The 14000-nt window shown below is 40.7% G+C and overlaps 2 protein-coding genes across 6 annotated transcripts in view; one reads left to right on the forward strand and one right to left on the reverse strand.

Annotated features, from left to right (window-relative positions):
* The first annotated feature begins 417 nt into the window (after nt 1-417).
* F2 (coagulation factor II, thrombin) lies at nt 418-10772 on the forward strand. Its single transcript, XM_033061810.2, has 10 exons — nt 418-842; nt 924-1054; nt 2684-2980; nt 3336-3449; nt 3715-3838; nt 4320-4487; nt 4814-4987; nt 5100-5278; nt 6424-6494; nt 7228-10772. Exons 1-10 carry the CDS (start codon nt 607-609, stop codon nt 7369-7371), a joined length of 1638 nt encoding a protein of 545 aa, XP_032917701.1. The 5' UTR covers nt 418-606; the 3' UTR covers nt 7372-10772.
* CKAP5 (cytoskeleton associated protein 5) overlaps nt 8704-14000 on the reverse strand; it is a 55033-nt gene continuing 49736 nt past the window's right edge. For all 5 annotated transcript variants that reach the window (XM_033061809.2, XM_033061806.1, XM_033061808.1 and 2 more), the window contains 3 exons: nt 13807-13966; nt 12288-12442; nt 8704-11076 (listed from right to left, as the gene is read on the reverse strand). In XM_033061809.2, coding sequence (XP_032917700.1) covers nt 10822-11076; nt 12288-12442; nt 13807-13966 — 570 coding nt within the window. In that variant the 3' untranslated portion in view covers nt 8704-10821. The remainder of the gene's footprint in view (nt 11077-12287; nt 12443-13806; nt 13967-14000) is intronic.

Here is a 14000-nt window from a genome sequence, read left to right on the forward strand (position 1 = left end):
TCAAAATACCAAGGTAAGTTGTTTTGAGTCCTTCAAGTACTCTTATACTTTGGCATGCACTGTCTTATCCTGGAGAGATGGCTCCCTCTTTTACAAGCTCACTTTCTAGGGCTACGCACTTGTGTTTTGTCTCTACATGATAAACTGGTTCAAATGATGATGCTTATTTGGATTGCTTTCATGTAATGTGTCTCTTTCTTCTTATTTTGCTAGTATGTCAGGGCCTGGAAAAGTCCAGGACAGTTCTGGATGCTTGTCTAGAAGGTATGAACTTCATGCTGACCTCAATCTCCTAGATACAGTGAGTGCCAGGAACTTGCTTCCTGCAGAGATTGTACAGAAAAAAAAAATTAAACTGATGTTGTAGAAGCCATCTAATTATAAAAAAAAATACCAGGGGAGGAATTATTTCTTACTCTTTATTTCCCCATTAACCGTTTCAACAAATGATCTGGCTTGTGCACTGAAATAGCATGGGGTAAATAGCCTTATCCTTGGAACACACTCGGGCGTGAGCAGCCTCTCAGAAAGGCTATGAGCCAAAGCAAAGCACAGAGCTCCCTCTGATGAGGCAGAGAAAGCTTAGGCTCTTCTCACAGGAAGAGGATGCCTCTGCTCTGCAGGCTCATGCACCCAGCAAAAGTTAAAGGGATATGGGAGATGGTACATCTGACCTTAAAAAATGCAACATCCAGTTCCACTGACTCTGGCTTGCACTGTATTGGGATTTTGACAGGTAACTGTGCTCTTGGGCTGGGTCAGAACTATCGGGGAACAATTAGCCACACCAAGTCTGGGATTGAATGTCAAGTGTGGAAAAGCAAATATCCACATATTCCTAAGTAAGTTCATCTCCTGCATACCCCTTAAGAATTCTGTGGGCTGTCCTTCCTTCCTAGCCTAACCAGCTTTGTCTCTCATAGATTCAATGCCACCATTTATCCCAACCTCATTGAGAACTACTGCAGGAACCCAGACAACAACTCAGAAGGCCCATGGTGCTATACTAGAGACCCAACGGTGGAACGGGAGGCGTGTCCCATCCCTGTGTGTGGTACGCCCCAGCACTCCAGAGAGCCCTTCACTCACAGCAAAACACTGCACTCAGACATACTAAAGCAGTCAAGGAGAGGGTTAAGGAGGGGGAAATGCATACATGAACAGGGCTCAGTAGGAGTAAAGAAGCTGCATCTTAAAGGGTAAAGGAGCTGAGGAAGAAAAGTCACTGAGTTACACATACATAATGAGCTGTTTTCTCTAGATTACGTTAATCTAGATCTAAATTAAAACCAGTGTCAGCAGTCTCCAGAATGTACTACACAGTATTTTCTAGTCAGTCACCCCAAAATCCTGGCCCAGTTGTCTGTAATTTGTGACAGCCATGAGTCATAATCTTTTTTTTGTCTGAATTCCTACCTTTAGGACTAAATACAGTTGGTACTTGACTGCCCGCTTTAGCATTCTCTCCTGTGGAGGTGTGAAATTTAACACTCACAATCTCAAGTAAAGAGAAGATGCCCTTTTCTCATCATTGCACTGGACATGGAGGACAATCCCCCTACACGTACACATTCCCGTTTCTCCTCAGTACAGAGCTATCTCCCCTGGGGCTTGGTCTTTGTCGCAGAAGAACTGGTAGAGAAAGCCTTCCCACACAGCACAAGTTTCTCTTCCAAAAACAGATACTAGAAGGAACAATTCCTAAGCAAAAGTTAGAGATCAGCAACCATTTTGACATGGGGTAGATTGAAATTTTAAAAGCCATTACCATTGCTGTGGTCTGCAGAATCTTACAAACTGAGAACAAATACTGCTCTGCTTTGAGGCCATTAGGCATCTGTACTACCTCTGTTTCACCAGTTAATTTCTGACCTGCAGTATCTTACTGTTACACTTCCACGTGCATGGATATAGCAGGATTGGAAAAGCCTTGGTTTTGCGCACAGTTCTTGTATAATCATGTTGACATGAGTAAAAAACAGAAGCAGCCCCACCAAATAAGGTAAATGCTACTTGCCCAGTGGCTGCTGTGCAGCAGAGTGAACAGTCAAACGGCGTCACTCTTCATATGGGGACTCCCCCTGTGCACAAGGAGAAGGCACCTTGAGGCCAAGCAAGAACAGATTATTGGGTATCCACTCCTGCAGGAAATGCTGCTTAAAACTTGCATTCATTAGGACACTTGCAAGAAAATGCGTGAAGAGTCTTGCAGGGAAATTTTTCACTTCTCATTAGATTTAGAAACACTGGCAAAAGTTAAATTTGCCATTTTAGTAGAATACCATAGTAAAAGGCTCCCCCAAATATGGCCTAGTTAAGCATATTAGAATAAGGTCTTGGAGGACCTAATATAGCAGAACTATGATGCCTGAGACACCTATCCATCCCTTGAGCTGGTTATCAAAGATGCCTGAGAAGGGAACACGATATTATTCCTCATATCTTAGTGACAAAGAGAAGTGTGATGAATAGTGCCAGCCTCACTTCACAGATTGCTGGACCACCTCTGACACTGCAATATCTTAGAGGGCCACCACATGCATGGACACACTGTGGGAGCTCTCAAACATAGCGGGAGGCCCCATGGAACTCTAGGCTTTAGTAAAGGGGCTCTGGTGCTATTTGCTAACAGCACTTCTGAGTGCACAGCTATGGATTAAATCACAGCCCTCTCTCTTTCCAGGCGAAGATAGAACAACAGTTCCATTTACACCACGAGCTGTAGAACCTGCACTAATGGAGCCTTGTGAACCAGAGAAAGGCATGCTTTACACAGGGACTCTCTCAGTCACTGTGTCTGGAGCTAAGTGTCTGCCATGGAACTCTGAGAAAGCTAAAGAGGCACTCCATGGAAAACAGATGGACCCAGAAGTGGAGCTGCTGGAGAATTACTGTCGGAATCCAGACAGAGATGACGAGGGTGTCTGGTGTGTCACAGATGAACCACCCTACTTTGACTACTGTGATCTGCACTACTGTGGTGAGAAGTCTTCATCGGTTTGGGTAGGCACAGATTTGAGGCAGTGGCAAATAACAAGGAGTAGAATGAAGTGCATGGCCTGGAAGGCATAGACAAGGATGTACATGGGAGTCCTGTTTGTCCATACGTCATGTGTACTAACCTGCCTTAGGTGCATAGCACTGTTACCTCTCTCAGGTGTTCTCTGCTCCCTGAAAATGCACACTGGTGGACAAGGCACATTAAAAAGAGCATTGGTGTTTTAAAACATCACTCCATCACAGACCCACTGTGTGGGGAAAGGAACATTTACATTAAGTATAGTTGCCATAATTATAAGTAAGCTTTTTACCATGTTTGTCTTTCTATTTCTCAGACAGCTTGCTAGAGGATGAGAACGAAGAGTCTGAGGGAATATCAGGACGTTCTACTACTCCTAAAGAGTTCAAAGCCTTCTTTGATGAAAAAACTTTTGGTTCAGGTGAAGCAGGTGAGCAAAAACTCTAGATACAGCATGTTTGCCGAAGGGCTGTAGCTTCTTCCTATTCTCTGTTCCTCAGAACAGCTAGCCAAAAGCTGTTAAAAGCAGGGGAAGATATTTAAATTCCTTGAAGAACTCTTAGAAGTCAATATCCAGTTCCTATCATACAGCTAGTGAGCACTTCCTAAGATCTTCCAGCTCTGCATGCTCACTACAGACAACAGCTTTGCACTGTGAATCAGGTAGAGTAACAACAGATTGCTTGTTTTTTCAGATTGTGGCACTCGTCCTTTATTTGAAAAGAAAAAGATAACAGACAAAAGTGAGAGGGAGCTGCTGGATTCCTACACAGGAAGAATTGTCGGTGGGGATGAAGCAGAAGTTGGCAGTGCCCCTTGGTAAGTATTATCTTTGCACAGTTTTTGGGAAATGTGTCTTCCTTCTCTTCAGGCTCAAGCAGGTAGAAATAAAAGAACTTTCCTATCATAGGCAGCATGCACAAATTACAGATTCTAATCACAGCTTCTCCAAGTGGTTGACAGAGCAGTACAAAAACAGCTGGAAAGAAACTCACCTCTTGAATCAAGTATGCAATCACTGGAGAAAGCAAGTATGTTCATATGTTTCATCTTCATGTCTTCCTCTTTCCAGCTTTGCTGGAACAAAAAAGGATGAGAAACTTCTTCAGGTGAAAAAAACTGAGGTAAATGGCCTACTATATAGGATATACATGTCCAGGGAAAAATTCTGCTAATATAGCAGAAACATTTGCCAATATAGCAGAATATTGTTTTCTGCTCACTGCCAATTCTGCACTTTCTGCATGACACCAGGACCCATTTAGTCCCGCTAAGGGCTTCTTTCCTCCTCATCTCTCAGGCAGGTGATGCTTTACAAAAAGTCTCCTCAGGAGCTGCTGTGTGGTGCCAGCCTTATCAGTGACAGCTGGATCCTGACTGCTGCTCATTGTCTTTTTTATCCACCCTGGGACAAGAACTTAAGTACAAGTGACATACTGGTGCGGATTGGCAAGCACGTAAGAGCAAAGTAAGAGTGTGAATGAAGTGAGAAGGAACTCTTCCTCTTGAAGTAATGAAATACTTTGGAGTTGGGCTGTCATTCAGTATCCAAGGAAGTATATTATAGCTAATGTTACATGCCTCTCAATAACAGGATCTGATGGGGCTATCATTTGCTGCTCTTACTGATCCTGAAGGTTAAAGTGGAAGGGAGCAAGGAAGCCTGATAAATTTAAAAGGGTGCTCCTATGCAAAGACAGCATTGTCTCAGACGGTACAAAGCTGAGAGTATCACAAACCTAAGACTCTCAGCTGCTACTGTACAGCGAGTTCTTTCCTTCATAACTATTTCAGATATGAAAAGAATAAAGAGAAGATTGCTCTCTTGGATAAAATCATCATCCATCCCAAGTACAACTGGAAAGAGAACATGGACCGAGACATTGCACTCATGCACTTAAAGAGACCCATCAGCTTCAGTGACTACATCCATCCTGTCTGCCTGCCTACCAAAGAGGTCGTGCAGAGGTGAGGAGAAGAGAGAGAAAAAGATAACTTTTCAAGGCAATTTGCAGTAAGAGTGCCAGGCAGGAAAAAGCTGTTGCAATACATTTAATTATACTTGTGCTTCCTTCCACAGGCTGATGCTGGCAGGTTACAAAGGGAGAGTAACTGGTTGGGGAAACTTGAAAGAAACATGGGGCACTAGCCCCTCCATCCTGCCTGCAGTTCTGCAACAGATCAATGTGCCCATTGTAGATCAAAGTACCTGCAAGGCATCTACCAGAGTTAAAGTCACTGACAATATGTTCTGTGCAGGTAAGTAACACTTGAGTCACAGGCACAACTTGCCATAGAAGTCAAGGGCTCTGAGCTCCTGATGCGACTTGTGCAGCAAGGTTACTTTCTGATAAATTTGCAAGTGCCTTCCACAAAGACTAAGTTCACCATGGTAAAAAATTCTCAGCTCTCAGAAAACATGAAGACTGGAGAAGTTAAAGCTGAGGGAGAACTAAGCACAAATAAATTATCTTTTCACCAGTTCACAGAGCAGTTCAGTGACTTCATAAATTAAAGGCTGCACTCCTATTATCCTATCTACTAGCTTGTCTCAAATCTTTTGGAGTCCATTTGTACTTATGGCCACAAATTCTGAAGGCTCCCACCTTCCTAAATCTCTTCTAGCATCATACCCTTTTTGAATGAGAAGGGAAGTGGACACAGAATTCAAGTTACCAAGGGATTTATGTACCAGTTTGATAGTTTCTGCTGTATTCTTCATTTATACAGATTTTATCAGTTCCTACAAGCAAGACTTGTGATTTTTGACTAAATTTGCGCTGCTTGCATCTAAACACGTGTGATTGCTTGAGTCAGGATACATGACTGTGCTGAAAATATACAGCTCTTATGGATTCTTTTTCTAGACAACATTTTTTGAAATAGATGAGATGCAGACATACAGAAAAAAATGGAGACAGGTGATGGGAAAATGCAGAGATACTATCTAGTTTATCAGGAATGAACAAATTCCTCTTTCTCTTTTTAGTGAGACTTTAGGAAGACAGCTAGGAAAAGCAGAACTTACAGTGACAGGAAGGTCAAAGTGGGGACACCAATCTATCTCTATAGCAAACAGAAGAACAGGGAACACAGATTATTACAAATAATTTTCTAAGTAAAGCACAGTAGCTCAAGCTACAGCTGTTGTAGTGTCAGTGCAACTGACATGAACAGCAATTCTGATGAAAAAACAGGAATGAGAGCACAGAGGGTGGATTCAAAAATGCTGCAAAGACAGATGCAGAATTAGAATTTTTACATAAAACAGAAGTCCAAGAGTTGACAGAATCACCAATCTTATGGGTCTCAAAACATTTATGCCATTTATCCCAAAACCTTAAAGAAAACATGGCCAACACAAGCCACTCCCCCTACAGTTAAATGTCCATTTTTCTTGCCAGGTTACAGTCCTGATGTGTCAAAGAGAGGAGATGCCTGTGAAGGGGACAGTGGGGGACCTTTCGTAATGAAGGTATGTTCAGTAAGTTCAAGCTTATAAGACATACAGAGATAGGTTTGTTCTATGCTGAACTTCACAGACAGCAGCAGAATTGAGCCACCACTGAGTGGCTGAAGCAAACCCAGCTCACGGCCAAGGTGAGCAATGGAGACAAATCCTGCAGTCATCCAGCCCCATTTCTATACTGAGCTCTCAGCATATTGGGAGATCACCTGCAGGATGCATGAGTATGGTCAACTCTTAATTAGCGATTTAAGAGTAGAGACAAAATTACTCCAGCAAACTCTGTTGGAGATGCCAGTCTGAATCCCAAAGTAGCATCCACCATTAAACAGGCTGGGGCACATCCAAGGTTTACATCCGAGAGGGCAACCAAGCTGCTAAACAATTTAGAGCACAAGTCTTATGAGGCATGACTGAAGGAGCTGCAGTTGTCTAGCCTGGAAAAAAGGAAGCTCAGGGCAGACCTCCTGAAAGGAGATTGCAGCCTGTTCTTCCAAAGAAGGAAGGGACAGCAAAGGACAAGAGAAAATAGCCTCAAGGTGTGCCAAGAGAGGTTCAAGTCAGACATCAGGAGGAATTTCTTCAGTGAAAGAGTGCACTCAGTGCTCTGGTTTAGTTAACATGGTGGTTTTTGGTCAAAGATTGGACTTCATAATGAAAAGTCTTTTCCAATCTTAATGATCCTCTGATTATATCAAAGTCTCTTGCTCCCTGTGCCAATCCCAATTTTTCTTTACTTTAGAACCCAGATGACAACCGTTGGTATCAAGTGGGAATAGTTTCATGGGGAGAAGGCTGTGACCGAGATGGCAAATATGGATTTTACACCCACGTATTCCGCCTGAAAAAGTGGATACGAAAAGTCGTCGAAAATCACAGGCGATAAATGAAGTATTTACCTTGCTTGCTCTCATTTTTGCTACAATGCTCCACTTTAAAACATGAGCACAGAAGACCCTGAAGTGGAACAAGTTATATCCTTACAACTTGACAAAGTCTTAACCCTTGAAAATAAAAGCTCTGAAACCCATTTTCCTTTTATTCATGCTGAGTTTAGTTGCCATTGGATCTAAGTAAGTCATGACAGGAGTACCACAGCACTAGCTATACTGCTAATTATCTGTTGTGCTTCGAACAAATTCCCCTCCCTTCCATTAGCTATAATCAACACATTTTGGACCTCATATAATGGCCTTGTCAGTCACAGGAAGCAAGATTATGCCCTTATGCACCATCCTTTTCCTCCCTTCAAGACAAGTAATTTTCTGTTCTAGTTTTTGACCCACATATGTACCAGAGATAACCACCCTACAGCACCTGTGGCATTACACAAAACACCAATGTCAAAGGTAAAGCAATTAGAAGCTGTTTTGATCAAACATTGTTCTCAGCTACAACAGCTGTGTGCAATTCATTCTACAAAGGAATAGCAGCTTGAATACATTAAGGAGTACTTCCAGTAAGTTCCTACACAGCAGATGGTGCCGAGTCCTCATTGTGCATTTTCCACTTGCATAGCAAGGTTCTGAAGGAAGCAATTCATGCAGTCATTGTCAAAGTCTGCAAAGGAAGCATCCTGCACTATACCTGTTTGCTTGTGTTATAAATGCTGTTTAGGGATGCCTCCAAAAACAAGCTTCAGTCATTCACAAATTCCTCTTTGGCAGGAATTTGTGGACCACTGAGGACCCAAAAGCACAGCGGTAAACACAAATTCTTGACCACCCAATTTTGTTCAGCCCAATTTCCCACTAAGACAATCATGAGATTTGAAAATTTTCCTTGCTCCCTATGGCACCACACTTCTAAACTTCTCACTCATAGTGCCATAAAGTCACAGAAACAGGCAACAGTGAAATTAGTTACTCTAAAGAAAAGTTATTGATCAATTAGTATCTGGCCACCTCCTTTTAGATGGCTCATTTGGGAACCAAGATGAAGTAGCGCAATTTGATTACCCAAATAAAGCATAAAAACCAACCTCTCAAAGAAGTCCAAAGAGCAAAACCTCAACAGCTCAGGTTTCATGACTGTTTAAAGTCACTGATAACCACAGACACTAAACACTGAAAGTGTTTAGCCCTTCTAATACTTAAATTTTAAGCCTCATCTCTTCACCACTACCAAATAATCTGTGACAAAGGAGGGGAACCAGGACCATACAGTTTCTGGAGAAAGCCACTGTTCATATTGACTTGTTACAAACAATACAGAAGAATCATTTTTAAAATTCAGTTTAATGTTATTTAAATATTGTCTGGGCTAAAGATTAGGCTTTATTAATTTATGTGCACAAGTTTTAGTTCAGAACTCCCAGGATATTGAGTCCAACCAAACACTACAAAGACACAGGGCAAAAACTCATTCATAAAAACAACTCTATCTTCTGCTACTCAATTATTCCTGTATTTCACTTCTGATTCAGCCTCAAATTTAAAATAGTTTATGCAGGTTTGCAGGCATTGCTGTTTTAACATCCTGAGATAATTAACAAATAGTTCTTCAGAACGTCTACTGAATATGGTAAAGGAACATATGGATTAATGTCACTAAGTTTCAGAGAGCAGCTAGTAATTGAGAGGTAGTGGCAGTAACTCTAATGTCAGCCAACACAAACTATTCACAAACTGCCCCAGTTTAAGTGCACAAAACCACAGCACTTACCAAAAAGGGCCAAACCTCCACTTGTAACAGAGCTTTGTCCCACAAGTGCATGCCCATTTCAAGTTATGAGAGGAGACTGTGACTACTAAATCGAGGCAGTGGAACAATGAATGGCATCATATCAGTTAACACAGGATGGAGAATGCTCGCAATCGCCTGCTGTCACAGTGTGCAAACTCACCATAAGCACCAAGCAGCATTATGTCAACTGCAACCCCAGCCTAGGGGTCCTGTGAAAAGAAGATTTCAGACATCTGCAGAAGCTCTGGCATAGATCTGTTGTACAAGTACTAATTTAAAGCCATGTTTTTACTGTAATCAGGCAAGACAGTTTCAGTAGTGGCTCTTATGCAGAGAATGCTGGTCCACACCTAGCAAACAACAAAAGCAGCAGTTACATAGAACAGATTAAAGTCTAGCATAGAAATGTGTTATTTTAAGCCTGTCTGTCCAACTCTTCAATAACTCAGTTCTAGCTATGGAACAGATGTGCAATTTATGCTTCAAAACCAGTTTTCACATGGAAGTGCAGTAGCAAGGTGAAAATACATCACCTCCATAGAAATGAAAGGGCTAGAAAGAATACACAGCCTTAATTTTCATTATTTGGAGCTTCTGAAAAAGGCTAATCACTCATTAAAAAAAAAAAAGGCAGCTACAACTTTTGCAGACTAGTTCTATTGCATGTCTTAGTTACAATATGGTAACATCTATGTTTAAGAGCAAAAAGAATGTAGTGAGTGAGGTTCACCTGCATAAGGAACACTGCTTAACCAGATGAGGATAAATGAGTCCACTGACCGTCCACCACTGCTACTCTATTCCATATCAACAGAAGCAGGCTCCCTCAAAGAAAGCTTCCTCAGATGGGACCACACTATCTGGGTAAAGGCATCACAAGGACTAGGTAATTCAGAATAAGCATTTCAGCAAACTAAATATTTTCAAGTTACAGAAACTTATTCCAAAACAAAAAAAGCAACTATATGAAAAATGTACTACTGCTTATAGAAGTAAGAGTGCAAAGTCTCAGGACTGCACCCACAGACAGCATATTTCCACTTATCTTCCCTACAGTGTATCCAAACCCCCAGGTTCCTGGCAGCTTAGTTCAATTTCTAGATGCCCAGTCCCTAACATTCAGGAATAGAGTGACCTCTAACCAGCAGTCACTGCTGTTCCTATAGAGGCTGGTATAGTTAATGCAAACTTTATTTACAAAAGACACTTAAATTAGTTACTTCATGCCATGTGTCCATACAGAATCAACAGTTCAAGGATTACATGGAGAAGAATTCACAAAATTAAAAGTGAAATCACTAAAGGTCTTCTAAGAGTTAAGAACTAGGAAAAGATTTTAAAGACAACTTTACAAATAAAAACCCCAAGTCATGAGAAACTAGTCTGAGCAAGAAGATGGTTGTTTACAGGTCTGTACACTAAAACTAATACACAGACAGCTTTCTATTGTCAGAGATGCTCATTGAGAAGCAGATTATGTACAAATACTTGTGCCACAATAACTCAACCCCCCCAAAATCCACTGTATTATACATAAACCAGTTTGTATACATTAGGCCTAAACGAGGCCATTTAACTATGAAGACTTCTAGTTTAGTAAACTAAAGCTGAAGACAGCCCCAAGCAACAGCGATACCGTCTCTTGGCATCTCTATTTGCGACTGCTTTTTATTCTCTCCAATCTTTTTTTCAAGTCATCAATATTGGCTGCTGCAGAAGAGGGTGAAGCCAGGGTAGTTCCAATGCCAGAGGAATGAGTCTGATTGGAGTCCAGGTCCAGATGTTGGTACTGCTCCCGGGACTCACGCAGCTGGGAGAGCTTACTGTGAAGCATATCTGTAGAGGATGCAACTGTAGGGAGTGTCGGTTTAGAGAGTAGAGACGTCAGAGGGGTTCTGTCTTCCTGCTGTAAGGGGAGAAAGTAAAATGTTAAGACATATAGTGGTAAAGGTCATATAAAAAGTACAAATCATAATCAATGGGTTTTCATCTCTGCAGCAAGCAATAAAAACAGAGGAAAGGGAAGGAGCACTACAACACAAATGGATCTGGAGCAATAAAGTCAGTTGCTGTCAAAGTCGGAACCATGCTGACCTAATTACAATACTAAGTTCTTATCATCGGAGTAGTTAATGTTTAATTTTGTGTCAACAAGGACACAAAGAAACTAGTCTTTCAAGACAAAAAAATTGCCTGCAGACTAGAGTTTTACTGAGATATACTACCAGAGTCTTGAACGGCCTAAATTGTAACAACAAAAAAAAAAAATCCCTGTCTATGTGCTGCATCAGCAGACAATGAATTTTCTGGAAGAATGGGAAGAGGAAACTTCGACTGACAGGCAAGACAGAACCTGTCAAAGATTCAAAGTGTCAATTGACTGTTCTTTTACCAATTGATATTCCCATCTGAGTTACTTACCGTGTTACTATCATGTAGGAAACATTTCCCCTCCTCAGAGCTCTAAGCTGATACTCAAATTTGTGTCAAAGGTTAAAACAGTGATGCATCTGGATGACTATTCCTAGAATGAACATCACTTCTCAAGTGGCTGAATTCAATTTCAGGAATTGGCACTAGATTCTTAACACACAGATCATCGAACTGTAAGAAATTTTGGTCCACAGGTTTCCAATACTAAGCTCATTCAGCACTCCTGTAACTCAGTAACTTTAAACCCAAAATATATAAAAAAATCATAGTTTTAATTCAACTCTCATGGTTGTTTCAGAGCAGAAAGATCTAGAATTTCCACATCATTCATCTCTGAAGTGTTAACATTTAGAGAACAGTTGTTGTTTGAACCTCTCTGAGACTCACCTTCCCAGCAAGGGAAGATAATAAGCTACAGGCCTGTATGGACAACCTGCACATAACACCAGCAATGTAGACAGAGTGGACTGAAATGTAAGCCTACTTGGCCAAGTAATGAGTTTAAAGTCATTTATACTAGGCATAGTGACATGCAGTGAATAGCTAGGACATGCATTATAAATGAAAGAAATTCTGATTGGAATCTGCCTTCTGGCATTTGGATTCTTAAAAAAAAAAAGAAAGTAAGTGCAAATCAAGTGCCTCCCCAGGGGATTGGGGATTTACAAGTGTCAAGTACAATACCTTTGCGTTGTCAAGGCCACAACGCTGCCTGAGGATTTTTAATCTTTCCAAGTAAACTGAAGGCCCCACTTCCTCCCCATTTGTGTTTCCTATAGATGAAGATACAGTGTGGGTAGACGCAGGAACACATGTACCCTCCATCTGAGGAGAAATTCCTGGAAGATGAGGGGAAGGAAGGAGGAAAGTTAAAATTTAAAACATCAGAAAAGCATAAAGCAGAACTGAGCCGTTGGAGTTGTCCGTCTTTTTCCAGTTAGTCCTACTTTTGGGCTTACCACTGATTCTAACCCTTCTTTATCTTTCATTTGTGCAACTTGAAACTTTTTATTCCAACTCAGTCCCCAAGAGTGATTTCTGGAATGCACATAACAAGGTTTTTAAAGCTTCCCTACCAAGAGACTAGAAAAGGAATTTACTTGATGAAAAAAACCTTTTCGTTATTAAAAAAACTGCAAATTCTAAGACTTAGCATGGACAAGGATTTTTTCTCTCTAATTTACTACAAGGGTGTTTAAAATAGATAAAAGGAGAATTAAGGTTAAGCATTTATACCTTACTCTAAATAAAGCATTGTTCCAATATGGAACAGTATGTTTTATTATATCACATTTAAAATCAGGGAAGGAAAAAAGAGACATCTGTGGCACATAAATTTGGTTTTGAAAACTGTTGAACTAATATTTCTCAGTCGTATAGACTTTCACGATGAAAGGTTTTTCTGTCCTACGTAGCTGGACATATTTAGGAAGTTCTGAAAGAACCTTGTATTATCTATCTTCCTAAAGGAATCTACAATACAGAGATAGGAGAAGGAGTAGTAGTAGAAAAAAGGCCTGAAGTTTCACAGGACACTATGAAACAAGTAAGAAGTAAAAGTTAGAGGTAGTTTTGCTAGACTGTGTATTACCTTTTACTGTCAGCAAATAATTCCTTCCCTAGTATTTCATTAAATACTCCTTTGTATTTATTTGCAATGAAAAGACTCAACAACAGAGTTTTAGACTAATTCGTCCAATTAAAAAGCTGATTTATTGGAAAGGGATCACCACAAATTCTGCAGAAACAGTTCATGACATTTAAAATAAGCTTTCCAATTCTGCAGAAAAGAATACTATTAAAAAGCCTCCTATATATTTTTAGTAAAAAGGTAAAAGGAGAACCTGACAGTTGCTGCTGTTTTAAACCAGTTTTATACCTTGCAGATATTCTTGATACCAGAATGAAACACAGGTTGTTCATTCTGACAGTTCAACCCACACTACAGGATATGGATTAGAACCACACGCCAAGCATTTCAGATGTTTTCCACATTTAGTATGGTTATAACTTCTGTTTACAAAAACAAAGAATGCATACTCCCGACAAATGGCATCTTGTGAAGCAACACAATCAGAAAGAAACTACATGGCTTGCTTCAGAAATCCATAAATGTATGCAAATATAAATTTCTACCAAGAGACTCTAACTAATTGTTCTATCTCTGTGCTCATAAACCCATCAGTTTTGCTATAACATGTACCTGTAGAAGTAGCAATGCGTCCTTTCCCTTCCCGTTCTGTTTCTATCAGTCGGAGGCCTCTTTCCACATAGCTTTGGAAGAATTGTGAGGAATTTTTCAGGAAGGGCTCAATGTCTGCATCAGAATATTTCTTTTTGTATTCATACAGTTCTGCCAGACCCTGGGAGGGAAGAGTTGTCATGTATTACTACAAC

This window comes from Catharus ustulatus, chromosome 6, assembly GCF_009819885.2.
Source record: "Catharus ustulatus isolate bCatUst1 chromosome 6, bCatUst1.pri.v2, whole genome shotgun sequence".
NCBI classification, from domain to species: domain Eukaryota; kingdom Metazoa; phylum Chordata; class Aves; order Passeriformes; family Turdidae; genus Catharus; species Catharus ustulatus.